This window comes from Lithobates pipiens, unplaced genomic scaffold (assembly GCF_037356315.1).
Source record: "Lithobates pipiens isolate NorthernLeopardFrog02 unplaced genomic scaffold, aLitPip1_a1.2 Scaffold_18, whole genome shotgun sequence".
NCBI lineage: Eukaryota > Metazoa > Chordata > Amphibia > Anura > Ranidae > Lithobates > Lithobates pipiens.
This window is the reverse complement of record NW_027507758.1, coordinates 367,318,961-367,334,750: the sequence shown is the minus strand read 5'-3', so window position 1 is coordinate 367,334,750 and position 15,790 is coordinate 367,318,961. Positions and strand designations below refer to the sequence as shown.

General features: G+C 39.3%; 1 protein-coding gene across 2 annotated transcripts in view; it reads left to right on the top strand.

Moving 5' to 3' along the window:
- Positions 1–15,790, top strand: part of LOC143988220 (uncharacterized) — an 81,035-nt gene that overhangs the window by 23,417 nt on the left and 41,828 nt on the right. For both annotated transcript variants that reach the window (XM_077487617.1, XM_077487616.1), the window contains exons 3-4: positions 117–3,779; positions 3,871–4,062. In XM_077487617.1, the coding sequence (XP_077343743.1) occupies positions 117–3,779; positions 3,871–4,062 (3,855 nt within the window). The remainder of the gene's footprint in view (positions 1–116; positions 3,780–3,870; positions 4,063–15,790) is intronic.

Here is a 15,790-nt window from a genome sequence, read left to right as displayed (position 1 = left end):
CTCTATATATATTTATATTTATATATGCATGTGTAGGGAATTCTGAGTTTTTAGCATGCCTAGCATCATAGACACAGTAATCTGACTCTGGGTAATATGTATTTGTTCTCTTTCAGTTGCAGCAACAGCAACAACAGCATCTTCCAAAGTGGCAACAAGTATTTCTGGAACAAGTTCAACATTGTCAACCAGATATACATCTTCAAGTACATTAAACTCATTGCCTGTGAGCACAGCCAGTACTGGTACCACTAATGATTTAACTAAAATCAACAATCAGACATCTTTTACTACTGGTAACTCAGTCAGTGGTCTAACCGGTATATCTACCTCAACTACCAGTAAGTCAGCTCTTACTGTAACTACTAACACCACAAGTAATACTACTTCTGGAATGAGTGCACCGATCACCTGGATATCAACCACAATTTCAACAGTCAACATCATATCAACACTGGTTTCAAAAGCTCCCAATATTAGCAGTCCCATGTATAATTTTACTGACACTCAACAGCCAACAAAAGTGACAACAACTTCCAGCTATACATCTGTTGTTGCCTCCAGCGGTGCCAGCAATTCTACAAACTCTATGACTACAATTAAAACAGCTGGAGCATCAGCGCCCACAACAATGCCAGTTAATCCAATTGGGGCTTCAACTATAGGCAGTGGTAGTCCTAGTGTACCTTATGGTTCACTTTACAATACCCTTAACAGTCTTACATCAGGAGTTAATGCAACAAGCATATTTAAAACAACTGTAATGCCATCAGTTAGCACAACAATATCCGTAACAAATAGTAGTACTTTACCTTCTCTAATGCCAACAGTTGGCACAGTAACAACATTTGCAGTCACCTCTAGTATCACTACCAGTCCCACAACCAATGCAACTACAGCAAGACAGCTATCTAATGTGACCACTCCAGTAAACACTACAGCTGTAGCAAACCTTGTCAACCTTAATAGTACCAGTAACCTTATTACAGTTTTAAGCACTATAAGTAACCTTAAAACATCCATTAACAATCCAGTTACCATCAAAAATCTGATTGATTCATCTACAGCAACTAATAATAATAACGTTTCCACTTTTGTTCCTAGTACCAGCAACTACACTGCATCCACTATCATTGGATCCATAACGCTGAGGACAAATGTGACAATAATGCCAACCAGTTCAGTAGGAATGTCAACACAAAGTACCAGTATGTCAGCACTTGGAAGCAACACTATACCTATGCTAAATGCAACAACCACCTTAAGAACAACTGAACCACAAGTCAGCACCATAGCTTCAAGTGCATTACTTAATGCATTAAGCAGTACAACTTTACCACAGACAGCTACAACATCGCTGCCTACAACCACTGTACCAGTCTTAGGTATAAATACTACCCGAACTCTCACAACATTAGTTTTAAATGCAAATGCAACTATTCAGACAGCCACCACCAATTTTACGCCTGGGTTGGCTAACACTTCCAGCAGTGCTATTTCCTTGGTTAATATATCTATCACACCTAGAGTGAGTGACCCTCCCCTAACTAGTACCAAAGCCAGTACAATTACAACACAATCTGCAATGTCTTCTAGTGTGACCAACCTGCTGACTTCCATTACAAATGGATCAACCACCTTAAGAACAACTGGACCGCAAGTCAGCACCATAACTTCAAATGCAATCCTTAATGCATTAAGCAGTACACCTTTACCACAGACAGCTACAACATCACTGCCTGCAACCACCGTACCAGTTTTAGGTATAAATACTACCCAAACTCTCACAACATTAGTTTTAAATACAAATGCAACTATTCAGACAGCCACTACCAGTTTTACACCTGGTTTGGCTAACACTTCCAGCAGTAGTGCTATTTCCTTGGTTAATATATCTATCACACCTAGAGTGAGTAACCCTCCCTTAACTAGTACCAAAGCCAGCACAGTTACAGCACAATTTGCAATGTCTTCTAGTGTGACCAACCCGCTAACTTCCATTACAAATGGATCAACCACCTTAAGAACAACTGGACCACAAGTCAGCACCATAACTTCAAATGCAATCCTCAATGCATTAAGCAGTACACCTTTACCACAGACAAGTACAACATCACTGCCTGCAACCAACGTACCAGTTTTAGGTATAAATACTACCCAAACTCTCACAACATTAGTTTTAAATACAAATGCATCTATTCAGACAGCCACCACCAGTTTTACACCTGGTTTGGCTAACACTTCCAGCAGTAGTGCTATTTCCTTGGTTAATATATCTATCACATCTAGAGTGAGTGACCCTCCCTTAACTAGTACCAAAGCCAGTACAGTTACAACACAATCTGCAATGCCTTCTAGTGTGACCAACCCGCTGACTTCCATTACAAATGGATCAACCACCTTAAGAACAACAACTGGACCACAAGTCAGCGCCATAACTTCAAATGCAATCCTTAATGCATTAAGCAGTACACCTTTACCACAGACAATTACAACATCACTGCCTGCAACCACCATACCAGTTTTAGGTATAAATACTACCCAAACTCTTACAACATTCGTTTTAAATACAAATGCAACTATTCAGACAGCCACTACCAGTTCTATGACTGGGTTGGCTAACACTTCCAGTAGTGCTATTTCCTTGGTTAATATATCTATTACACCTAGAGTGAGTGAGACTCCCCTAACTAGTACCAAAGCCAGCACAGTTACAACACAATCTATGATCACCTCTAGTGTGACCAACCCACTGACTTCCATTACAAATGGATCAACCCCCTTAAGAACAACTGGACCACAAGTCAGCAGCCTAGCTTCAATTGCAATCCTTAATGCATTAAGTAGTACATCTTTACCACAGACAGCTACAACATCACTTTCTACAACTACCGTACCGGTCTTAGGTATAAATACTACCCGAACTCTCACATCATTAGTTCTAAATGGTAATACCACTATTCAGACAACCACGACCAGTTTTATGCCTGGGTTGGCTAACACTTCCAGCAGTGCTATTTCCTTAGATAATATATCTATCACATCTAGAGTGAGTGACCCTCCCCTAACTAGTACCAAAGCCAGCACAGTTACAACACAATCTGCAATGTCTTCTAGTGTGACCAACCCGCTGACTTCCATTACAAATGTATCAACCACCTTAAGAACAACTGGACCACAAGTCAGTACAATAGCTTCAAATGCAATCTTTAATGTGTTAAACAGTACATCCTTACCACAGACAGCTACAACATCGCTGCCTATAACCACTGTACCAGTCTTGGGTATGAACACTACCCGAACTCTCACAACATTAGTTATAAATGCAAATGTAACTATTCAGACTGCCACCACCAGTTTTATACCTGGGTTGGCTAACACCAGCAGTTCTATTTCCTTGGTTAATATATCTACCACACCTAGACCGAGTGACCTTCCCCTAACTAGTACCAAAGCCAGTACAGTTACAACACAATCTGCAGTGTCGTCTAGTGTGAACAACCCACTGACTTCTATAACAAATGGGTCAGTACCTTCCTCTTTAGCATTTGGAATAACTTCAGTGACCAGTAAACCATCTATGATTCCAACAAATGCTACTAGCCAAGCTGCTGGTGTTTCAATACTAAGCACAGAGGCTACTGCATCAAACAATGGTGTACAAACTAACACACAAACTGTTGTTCCATCAGTCACAATTACGACTCGCCCTGCTTTAAACAGTTTTTCTCAAGGGGTAACTCCATCTCCAAGTAACGCATCTACTTCATCAACTGCAGGTACGTAGCTCCCCATTGACTAAAAGTAAACTAAATATTGATTAGAAAGAACTTACAGTAACTGTTATGATCTGTTTTTTCGTAACTTTAGCATTCACTATTCAACGAATTGCTGCGGATGCCATGCTACCACTGAACAAATCAATAGATCTTCAGTTATCATCTACAACAGCAAGTCTTCTTTCAACAATTATGGCAAGCAAACCTGCCCAAACATCCTTTAACACCACAAATAGTGTCCTACAGAATTCTACTCTTACTCAAGCATCATTGATGAACTCAGGTATTGCCATAGCTGAGGCTGGTTATATCAAATAATCTTATGTAATAGTAAAAAATAAAAAAGTACAACAATGTGCCACAATGCAGTATGCTCCCTTAGTTGTTAAATTAACCACTTGACCTCCGGAAAATTTACCCCCTTCCTGACCAAGCCACTTTTTGCAATTTGGCACTGCATTAATTTAACTGACAATTGCGCAGTCATGTGACATTGCACCCAAACAAAATTATAGTATATAAGTATAAAATAAGTATATATTAATTGGTTTGTGCAAAAGTTATAGCGTCTACAAACTATGGTATATATATATATATATATATATATATATATATATATATATATTTTTTTTTTTTTCTTTTACTAGTAATGGAGGTGAACAGTGACTTATAGGGGGACTGCAATACTACGATGGATATTCTGACACTAATTGACACTTTTGACACTTTTTGGAGACCAGTGACACAAATACAGTTATTAGTGCTAAAAAAATATGCACTGTCACTGTACTAATGACACTGGCTGGCTGAGAAGGGGTTGACATCAGGGGTATTCTGTGTGCCTAGCCAGTGCTTCTGTGTACTGTGGGAGGTGCTTTTACTAGGGGAAGGCATGGGTCCATATCCCTGCTTTGCAGGAACACAGGATCTATGCTTCCTTACTGTCAGAACGTCAATCTGCCTTGTTTAAATAGGCAGACTGGCGTTCTGCCTATGCAACAAATGATCGGTGGGTGCTGGGGGACATCCAGTCTGCGCATACACACCCCCTGCAAAGAAGAGCTGGATCATATATATATCCGGCTCACAGCCGCAATCCTGTAATTGTAAAACTACTATGGAGCAAACAACAAAAAGTGGTTAATTATAGTTCTAAAAGACAGCAAAAACTCCACTCGACACATCTACTAAACTACTATGCAGCATAACCAAATCATAATCACAATAGAGTTTTAGAAAACAGATTAAATACATTTTTAGTAGAAAAAAAAAGATGCCTTTTGAATAGTTGAAAAAAAAAAAGCAGTTCTGTGTAGTCAGTCCTCCACAATAGTGTAGATTAGCATCAAGACAGTATGGCTAACTCCCAATCATCTTAAAGAGCTCCTGTTTCCAGGCCATGCATGTTAAAGTGATGCTAAACACACACTGTTTCATTTACATTGTCCCTTCTATTTCTGTATGTGGATAATGGCACTATAATTATTTTTCTTAATCGATATACAGCTGTCACATGACCTAGATCTTTCTCAGACTGTATGCAGGAAATTATGTTAAAAAAAAAGTTACCGTATATACTCGAGTATAAGCCGAGATTTTCAGCCTCTTTTTTGAGGCTGAAAGTGCCCCCCTCGGCTTATACTCGAGTCATCGCTGTCTGCCCGCTCGATCAGCGTGTCGAGCAGACAGACAGCGGCCATTCTGATTCAAAAGCCGCGCCTCCGGCTCCCCCTTCGCCTGTGATAGGCGGAACACTGAATTTCCCAGCAGCCTGTGTTCCGCCTATCACGGACTTCGTATCATCCTCGTACTACGGACGAGGATGATACGACGTCTGTGATAGGCGGAACACAGGCTGCTGGGAAATTCAGTGTTCCGCCTATCACAGGCGAAGGCGGCGGCGCAGCTTTTGAATTTTACAATGGCCGCCGACGAACGAAGAGGGCACGGGACGGAGGCAAGGCACAGGACGGCACGGCACGGGACGGGACGGGACGGGACCGGAGGCAAGGCACGGCGGCGAGGCACGGCGGCGAGGCACGGCGGCGAGGCACGGAGGCAAGGAGGCTCGGCACGGGACGGAGGCTCGGGACAAAGGCTCAGGACACAGGTAGGCTGGACACACACACACACACACACACACACACACACACACACACACACACACACACACGGATACACACACACACACAGGGATGGATGGATGGATGGAGACACACACACACAGGGATGGACGGACACACAGGGATGGACGGACACACAGGGATGGACGGACACACAGGGATGGACGGACACACACACAGGGATGGACAGGCATGTCTTACCCTCGGCTTATACACGAGTCAATAAGTTTGCCAGTTTTTTTGGGGGTAAATTGGGGGCCTCGGCTTATATTCGGGTCGGCCTATACTCGAGTATATACGGTAGATAAATATAAATAATTCATATGATTAAATTTTTTTAAATTGTCATACAAACATATATACCATATTTATCGGGGTATAACACGCACCGACGTATAACAGGCACCCCAAGTTTAGGAGGGCATTTTAAGGAAAAAAGTTTTAGGAGGGAAGTTTAAAGAAAAAAAAACTTACATTTAAATGCCAGTCAATGCAGCCTTATCAGTGTGCATCTGCAGCCTTGTCCATCAATGCAGAATGATCAGTGTCATTTGCAGCTTGCCCAGCGCTGTTTGCAGCTTTGCAGTGTCATTTGCAGCTTTGCAGTGTCATTTGCAACTTGGCCAGCGCCGTTTGCAGCCTTGCCCATGTTTAAATTTCCTGCCGCCGAGACAGACCGAGCGAGCGCCGCCAAAAAAGACAGAGCCGACTTGCTCGGCTCCGCTCGTAGTCCCGCCTCCCTGCTGTTTCTCTAGCGAGCGCTGCCGAAAAAGACAGAGCCGTCTGTACTGTGTATTCGGCTGGGCTCCGCTCGCAGTCCCACCCAGTATGGGCGGGACTGCAAGCCGTGCCGAGCCGAGTACACAGTACAGTCAGCTCAGTCTTTTTCGGCAGCGCTCGCTAGAGAAACAGCAGGGAGGTGGGACTTTGAGTGGAGCCGAGCAATCGGCTTGGTATTTTTCGGCGGCGCTCTGTATTTTTCGGGCGCGCTCGGTATTTTTCGGCCGCGCTCGGTATTTTTGACTCGCAGACAGTGGGGATCGGCGTATAACATGCACCCACGACTTTCCCCCAATTTTAAGGGGGAAAAAGTGCGTGTTATACACCGATAAATACGGTATTTGAAATCAAATCTGTTTTTTTTGGCAATTACATGGTGTGGGCAGATTTCTACCAGCCACAGGCTGTCACACTCCTACGGCCTGTGTCTTAGAATAAGAGGAAGATGAAGCCTCCATTAATCTACATGCAATATCCCGCCCCCATTGTATTTAGTGGGTTAGTGGACATGAAGGAGGAGGGAGGGAGTGGGCTCGCATGTGTGACTTTATAGTCACACTGGCTGCTCAGATGTGATAGGAATGAAATGCTCAGCATAGAAACTCACTGAAAACTGAGAATGTCCAGAGCTACCACCACAGCTGCAAAATCCCTAGTTTTTTATGATATGGGTTTATATATTGTGGACCAAAGGCATAATCACTAACTACAATTTAATAAACTTGATACTATTATTAAATTTAAGCTCATCTAAAAAAAAAAGTTAAATTTTTAATTAAAAATTTAATTTGAACTTATTTACACATATATCAATATGCATGAAGTCTGGATAGGCTACACATAAAAAAAACTTTAAAAATCCATTATAAAAACATATAAAATACAAAATAAACAGCAAAATGGATACAGAGAAAAAACATTTAATACCCTTAATTTCCTCATTGTCCCCCCTATATATTGCTTGTCACACGGGCATTGCAATAAATATACCACATACCTAGTATTGCATGTAATAAAAGAACCAATCACATATTCTCTTCCTGTAACTGTTGAGAAAAACTCTTACTTTTGGACCATCTGGTTCTCTCATATAATACATATAATATATTTATTACATGGGTAAAAAACTTTTAATACTGAAAAAAAGGGGGAAGATCAATTACATTTGGTTCAATTTTATCCTTCAAATTAGGGCCTTTCCTAAAAATTACTTAGATTGCCCCAGTGTTTTTTTAATAATCTGCCTGATCAGATAATGCTGTCGAGAAATTTGTTATAAAAGTACGCACTAAACCAGATTTGGTGTCTGGAATTTTAGGTTTCAGGAGAAGTTCCCTATCCACCTCACCCACTTGTTGGAAAACCTTGCCTAAGCCACTCTCCAGATTTTTTTCTGTACATCTATTTTTTTTAAACTTGAGACTTTTCTTAATAATCATGCATCTCATTAAAATTTCATTTTATCAATCAATTGCCCTTTAATTCTATTCCTCAGCCAAATAGGGTGGTGACAACTGTCTGTAGGAGTGTAGTTATTCCTGTCTGTGAGCTTTAAAAAAATAATTCAGTGTGCACTCTATTATTCTTAATAAATAAAGTCATTTCCAAAAAATGCAATTCCTTTTTACTATGTGTGAAAGATAATTTAATAATAAGATTATTATCATTAGTGGCATTCAAAAAGTTCTCTACGTATCCTAATTTAGCTTTCCATATAAACAGAATATCATCAGTAAATATCTGGTATAATGTCAAATGTGTGTAAATATCTGGTATAATGTCAAATATTCAGTTCCCACCTAGCCATAAACAAATTTGCCAGACTAGGGGCAAGTTTTTCCCCCATAGCTATGCCCCCTCTCTTGCAAATAATATCTGCTATTGAACTAACAGTCCACCTAACCCACTTTTTAAGATTGTCTAAGGATAACCTCGTCTAAGTCACTCCCAACTTTTTTCTGGAAATCTATTTTTTAAAACTTGAGACTTTTCTAAATAATCATACATCTCATTACAATTTAATTTTTATTTTATTTAATTGCCCTTTTATTACATTCCTCAACCATATACGGTGGTGAAAACTGTTTGTAGGAATATAGTTATTCCTGTCTATGGGCTTTAAAAAATGATTCGTATTCGATTATTCTTAATAAATAAAGTCATTTAAAAAAAAAATATCTATTTTAAAATATTATCATTAGAGGCATTCATAAAATTCTCTAAAATTTCCATATAAACCAAATATCATCAATAAATCTCTCATAAAATGTCAAATGTGTCAACTCCTTTCAAAAATCATATCCAATTCCTACTTCACCATACATTTTTTTTTCCAAGCTAGGGGCGAATTTTGCCCTCATAGATATGCCCCCTTTTTGCAAATAATATCTGCTATTAAACTAACAGTAGCTGTGAGACATGGTAAAATGTAAAAGTTGTAAAATAAATTGTTTCTGAACACCTGGAATATAGCCTGCTCATTAAGGTAATATTCAGCTACTTTTGTACTATCTGAAATAATATTATTATACAATGATATTATATCCACAATGACTAAAAAAGCATGAGCCTCTATATTTCAATCTTTAAGATTAATAAGCACTTGTTTAGAGGGTGGTGAAGCCTCCATTAACTACTTCAGCTCTAGAAGGTTTTACCCCGTAATGATTTTTTGCGACACAGCACTGCGTTATTTTAACTGACAATTGTGTGGTCATGCAATACTATACCCAAATAAAATTAAAGTTCTTGTTTTCCCACAAATAGAGCTTTTTTGGTGGTATTTGATCAGCTCTGCGGTTTTTACTTTTTGCACAATAAACAAAAAAAGAGAGACAATTTTGAAAAAATATATATATTTTTTGCTTTCTGCTATAAAACACATCCAGTAAAAAAATTGTTTAAATCTAATTTATTCATCAAATTAGGCCAAAATGTATTCTGCTACATATTTTTGGTAAAAAAAATCCCAATAGGCATATATTGATTGGTTTGCCCAAAAGTTATAGTATCTACAAACAATGAGATTTTTTAGGGCAATATTTTACTAGTAATGGCGGTAATCAGTGATTTTTAGGGGGACTGCGACATTGCAGCGGACAAATTGGACACCTACAGTAACTGACACTTTTTGGATACCTGTGACATTATAACAGTGATCAGTGCTAAAAATTTGCACTGTTACATTGCTCATTTTAAAGGCTTACATGCAAGTTATTACCCTAAAAAGTGTATGGGACTAGTGTACTGCCCCAGGGGAAATGTATCAATGCAAAAAAAGTTTTTAAAACTACATTTTTTTCAGGAGCAGTGATTTTTAATAATGCTTAAAGTGAAACAATCAAAATGAAATATTCCTTTAACCACTTGACCACTGGGCACTTAAACACCCTTAATAACCAGACCAATTTTCAGCTTTTGGTGCTCTCACTTTTTTCACACAAATAGAGCTTTCTTTTGGTGGTATTTAATCACCTCTCGGTTTTTTATTTTTTGTCCTATAAAAGAAAAAAGACAGAAAATTCTGTAAAAAAATGAATTTTTCTTTGTTTCTGTTATAGAATTTAGCAGATTAGTAATTTTTCTTCATACATTTTGGCCAAAATTTATACTATTACATATCTTTGGTAAAAATAAGTACAAATTGGTGGATATAATTTGGTCTTTGTGAAAGTTATAGAGTCCACAAGCTATGGTGCCAATATCTGAAAATTGATCACACCTGAAGTACTGACGGCCTATTTCAATTCTTGAGACCCTAACATGCCATAAAATTATAAATACCCCCCAAATGACCCCTTTTTGGAAAGAAGACATTCCAAGGTATTTAGTAAGAGGCATGATGAGGCATGATGAGTTTTTTGAAGTTGTCATTTTTTCCCACAATTCTTTGCAAAATCAAGATTTTTTTTCCTTTTTTTCCCACAAAATTGTCATATTATCAGTTTATTTCTCACACACAGCATATGCATACCACAAATTACACCCCAAAACACATTCTGCTATTACTCCCGAGTACGGCAATACCACATGTGTGAGATTTTTCCACAGCGTGGCCACATACAGAGGCTCAAAATGCAGGGAGCGCCATCAGGCATTCTGGAGCACCCAGGACAATTCCTACATTTCTCTCCTACATGTAAAAATCATCATTTATTTGCTAGAAAATTACATAGAACCCCAAAAAATTATAATTTTTTTTTTAGCAAAGACCCTAGAGAATACAATGGTGGCCGTTGCAAATTTTTATCTCACACGGTATTTGTGCAGCAATTTTTCAAATGCATTTTTTTGGGGGAAAAAAATGTTTTGTGCTTAAAAAAAAAACAGTAAAGTTAGCCCAATTTTTGCATAAAGTGAAAGATGAAGTTATGCTGAGTAAATAGATACCTAACATGTCACTCTTCAAAATTGCACATGCCCGTGGAATGGCGCCAAACGTCGCTACTTAAAAATCCCCATAGGTGACGCTTTAATTTTTTTTTACTGGTTACATGTTTTGAGTTACAGAGGAGGTCTAGGGCTAGAATTATTGCTCTCGCTCTAATGTTCACGGCGATACCTCACATGTGTGGTTTGAACACCGTTTTCATATGTGGGCGGGGCTTACATATGAGTTCGCTTCTGCATGCGAGCACATGGGGACAGGGGCGCTTTAATTTTTTTTTTTTTTTTTTTATTGTTCATTTTACTTTATTTTAGTTTGACATTTTTTCACCAAAAATTAATTTTTGATCACTTTTATTCCTATTACAAGGAATGTAAACATCCCTTGTAATAGGAATATGGGATGAGGGGTCCTCTTTACAGTGATATATGGGGTCAATAAGACCCCACATCTCACCTCTAGGCTGGGAAGCCTAAAATAAAAATTGAAAAATAAATAAAAAGATTCTGGCTTTGATCGTATTGGCGAGTTGGTAGAAGCACCGGAGGGCGGCGAGGGGGGAGGGGGCATCTATGGCTGGGTATTGCAGGGTATCACCGAGTATGGCTGGGTATCTCCGTGTATGGCTGGGTATCTCCGTGTATGGCTGGGTATCTCCGTGTATGGCTGGGTATTGCAGGGTATCTCCAAGTATGGCTGGGTATGGCAATTTATGGCAGGGTATTGCAGAGTATTGGCGGGGTATTGCAGAGTATTGGCGGTGTATTGCAGAGTATTGGCGGTGTATTGCAGAGTATTGGCGGGGTATTGCAGAGTATTGGCGAGTATTGGCTAGTATTGGGGGGTATTGGCAAGTATTGGGGGGTATTGCAGAGTATTAGTGGGTATTGCAGAGTATTGGCGGGTATTGCAGAGTATTGGCGGGTATTGCAGAGTATTGGCGGGTATTGCAGAGTATTGGCGGGTATTGCAGAGTATTGGGGGGTATTGCAGAGTATTGGGGGGTATTGCAGAGTATTGGGGGGTATTGCAGAGTATTGGGGGGTATTGGCGGGTATTGGCTGGTATTGCAGGGTATTAGCTGGCATTGCAGATTATTGCCAGGGTACGGAGGGCTTAAATTCGGTGAGCAGCGATGTGGGCACTGCAGATGCAGCCCACAGCGCTGCTGACACCGATCTCTTTTCCCTCCGCTGCACCGATCGGTACAGAGAGGGGAGGGAGGATCAATTGACGGAGCGATCACGTGGTAAACAGCCGCGATGAGCGGCCGTTTACCGTGATCCGTGATGGATGCTCTCGTGTGCGCGCCCCCAGGGGGCGCGTGAGAGCAGAATTCTGGGAGGCCGTTAATTAACGGCCTTTCAGAGTTAAACAACCGCCCTGAAGCCGTTAATTGGCTATGGGCGGTTGTTAAGTGGTTAAATAGCGTGCCTTGGGGATCCACGTAGTCTGCCTATAAAGTGGTGCTTCTGTCTGATGTGTTTTACAGTCCCAAAGCAAAATTACATTTCTAAAGGAAAAAAGGCCATAATTTAAAATTGTTTGATGCTGTAATGTATTGCCGGCTCCTGGCAATACATATATACAGTATATATACACATATACATATATATATATATATATATACACACACATATATATACATACAGTATATACACATACAGTATATATATATATATATATATACACATACATATATATATATATATACACACATACACATATATATATATACACATATACATATATATATATACACATATACATATATATATATACACACATATATATATATACACATATATATATACACATATATATATACACATATATATATATACACATATATATATACACATATATATATACACATATATATATACACATATATATATACACATATATATATATACATTGCCTTCACTGCATATATATAGTCTACACTACACTGATTACGCGGTATATACAATATCTCACAAAGTACACCCCCCCCTATTTTTTGTAAATATTTTATTATACCTTTTCATGTGACAACACTGAAGAAATTACACTTTGCTACAATATAAAGTAGTGAGTGTACAACTTGTATAACAGTGTAAACGTGCTGTCCCCTCAAAATAACTCAACACACAGCAATTAATGTCTAAACCACTGGCAACAAAAGAATGCTCCATAATGTTTGGTATTCGCCGAACGGGTGAATACCCGACTTATGTTTGACTCGGATATCAGGCCCATCCCTATTCTGCAGGGCAGAGGCAGGATTCAGCCTGTGTGTTCTCTTCTGGGTCTCCTGCCCTGCCAATGAGGTTTTCCTATCAAAATAAATAAATACATTTGTGTGCTTGGCCAATGTAGATGTGGTGAACTGCTGCAACTCAAAAAATCGAAAGACTAGACTGTTTAAAACATCTGTGAAGATATGTCCAAAATGTGTCAAATAATGTGCTCCTCCTGTGGAGCTTACACAGGCTTGTCTGATCTCTGTAACTGAGATCTATATAATCTGGTAAGAGGCTGTCCTTTTTTTCAAAAGGAGCATGTTTGGAGCACTGGAGAATGATTTTAAAGAATACTTTTTATTATCACTGAGAAATTTATTTGGCACATTTTGGACTATTTATATTATCGGAACCCTTTAATGCCCCCACTTTTATTTTAACACTCTTACAACTTGATATATGAAAATAAAATGTGTATTCCCAGTCATCAACACTTTCAAGATTTAACAGTAAGGAATTATATTTTGACCAAAGAGCAGCAAACAGACAGCCCCATATATTCAAAGAGATGGCCCCATCCAGCAAAGAGACATCCCAATCCAGCAAAGAGACAGCCCCATATATTCATTAAAGAGATGGCACAATCCAGCAAAAACATGGTCGCGTCCATCTGAGACAAATCCGAATCCAGCAAATAGACATCCCAACCCAGCAAGAGACCAAGAGATATTCATATATTCAGCAAAGAGACATCCCCATATATTCAGCAAAGAGACAGCCCAATCCAGCAAAAAGATGACCCAGTCCAGCAGAGACATCCCAATCCAGCAAAGAGACATCTCCATATATTCAGCAAAGAGACAGTCCCATACATTCAGCAAAGAAACATCTTCTTATAGCATCCATCAGTGCCCCCCTCATTAAAGGTCCCTCCATCAGTGTCCCCCTCATTAGAGGTCCTTCCATCAGTATCTCCCTCATTAGAGGTCCCTCCATCATTTTTATATATGCAGTGTGGTAAGTGCAGTCCTGTCTGAGCCCTCAGCTATACCTGAAGCAGGGAGAAAGGCAGGGCACAGGCAGCAGCCAGGTCTGGAGGAGGAAGTTTGGTTAACTTCTCCACTAAATGCTCAGGGTGGACCTACCAAATGGTTGGTTGCTAGAAGCCAGGTGGCCCTAGCTATCAACAACTAATGCTGGCAGCGGCAGGTGGGAGCCGGGTGGTGGGATTGCAGCGGCAGAGCATCAGGCAGAGCAACAAGAGAATCATTCAGATATATATAATGATAGTTGGCAACACTGCTCGGGATTCCTGGGCCCCTTGTGACATCTGGGCCTTCTGCATGCCTATAGGCTTTCCCCTCTGATGGCGGTCCTGCATGTGGCATCATAATGTTGTATGTAAAGTTTCCCTTTAAAATTCCCTTTGACCAGCACATTTGAATACTCCATCCCTCCACTAAAGGCAGTAGTATCCTCTGACCGCTGTACAGACAAAGCTCATACATTGGAGTAGATTGGAGAAACCATAGTGTAGTATTTTATTGTAATCAGCTTCACATAGACAATAGTGACACAAGGTCCAGGGGACAGCTGGTTAGGTGGATGTCAGAGCAACCTCATCTATAGTGGCCTTACTACTATTAAATTTATGTTCATCTAAAAAAAGTTACGTTACAAATAAATTACTATTAAAAATCCAGTTTGAACTAATTTATACTTATTTACACATACTGTATATCAATATGTGTGAAGTCCAGCTACACATAACTTTAACAATACATTATAAAAACATACAAAATATACAGCAATATGGATATAGAGAAACAACATTTAATACAATGTTTGCCACACAAAATATATATGAATAAATCCAGCACATAAAAAAGCGTCAAAGTACATATAGGACTATGAACTATTTTAGTTCATAAGGGGAGATAAACTGAAAGGGAAAAAAAACAAACTAAATAGGAGGGGCGGGAGGGGAACAAAAAGAAAGAAAGACTGGGACATAATTCTTAGCTGGTTACAGTTAATATTCCAGTCTATTTAATTTTTTTTTTTAAAACTCTTGTTTGTGATTGCACTGCCTCCAATTGGCTTGTAATTTATTAATTGCCAGGAACTTAATTCCTCTAGGGTCTCTACCTTGATGTAAAAAAATGCACTAAAAGACTGTGATTCCTATAACCTCTCTTGATACTATAAATATGCTCCAAATGGCAATGCCTTAATTTCTTTATTGTTCTCTGTATGTATTGCTTGCCACATGGGCATTGCAATAAATACTGTATATCACATACCTAGTATTGCATTAAATAAAAGAACCAATAACATATTCTCTTCTCACAACTATTGAGAAAAAAACTTTACTTTTGGACCATCTGGTGTCAGAAACCATGAATCAGACCGAGACAGAAGTACAGTTAAATCACACTTGTTTAACCACTTACGGACTGCCCGCCGTAAAACTGTTTGGAGGCTGTTTGAAGGAGG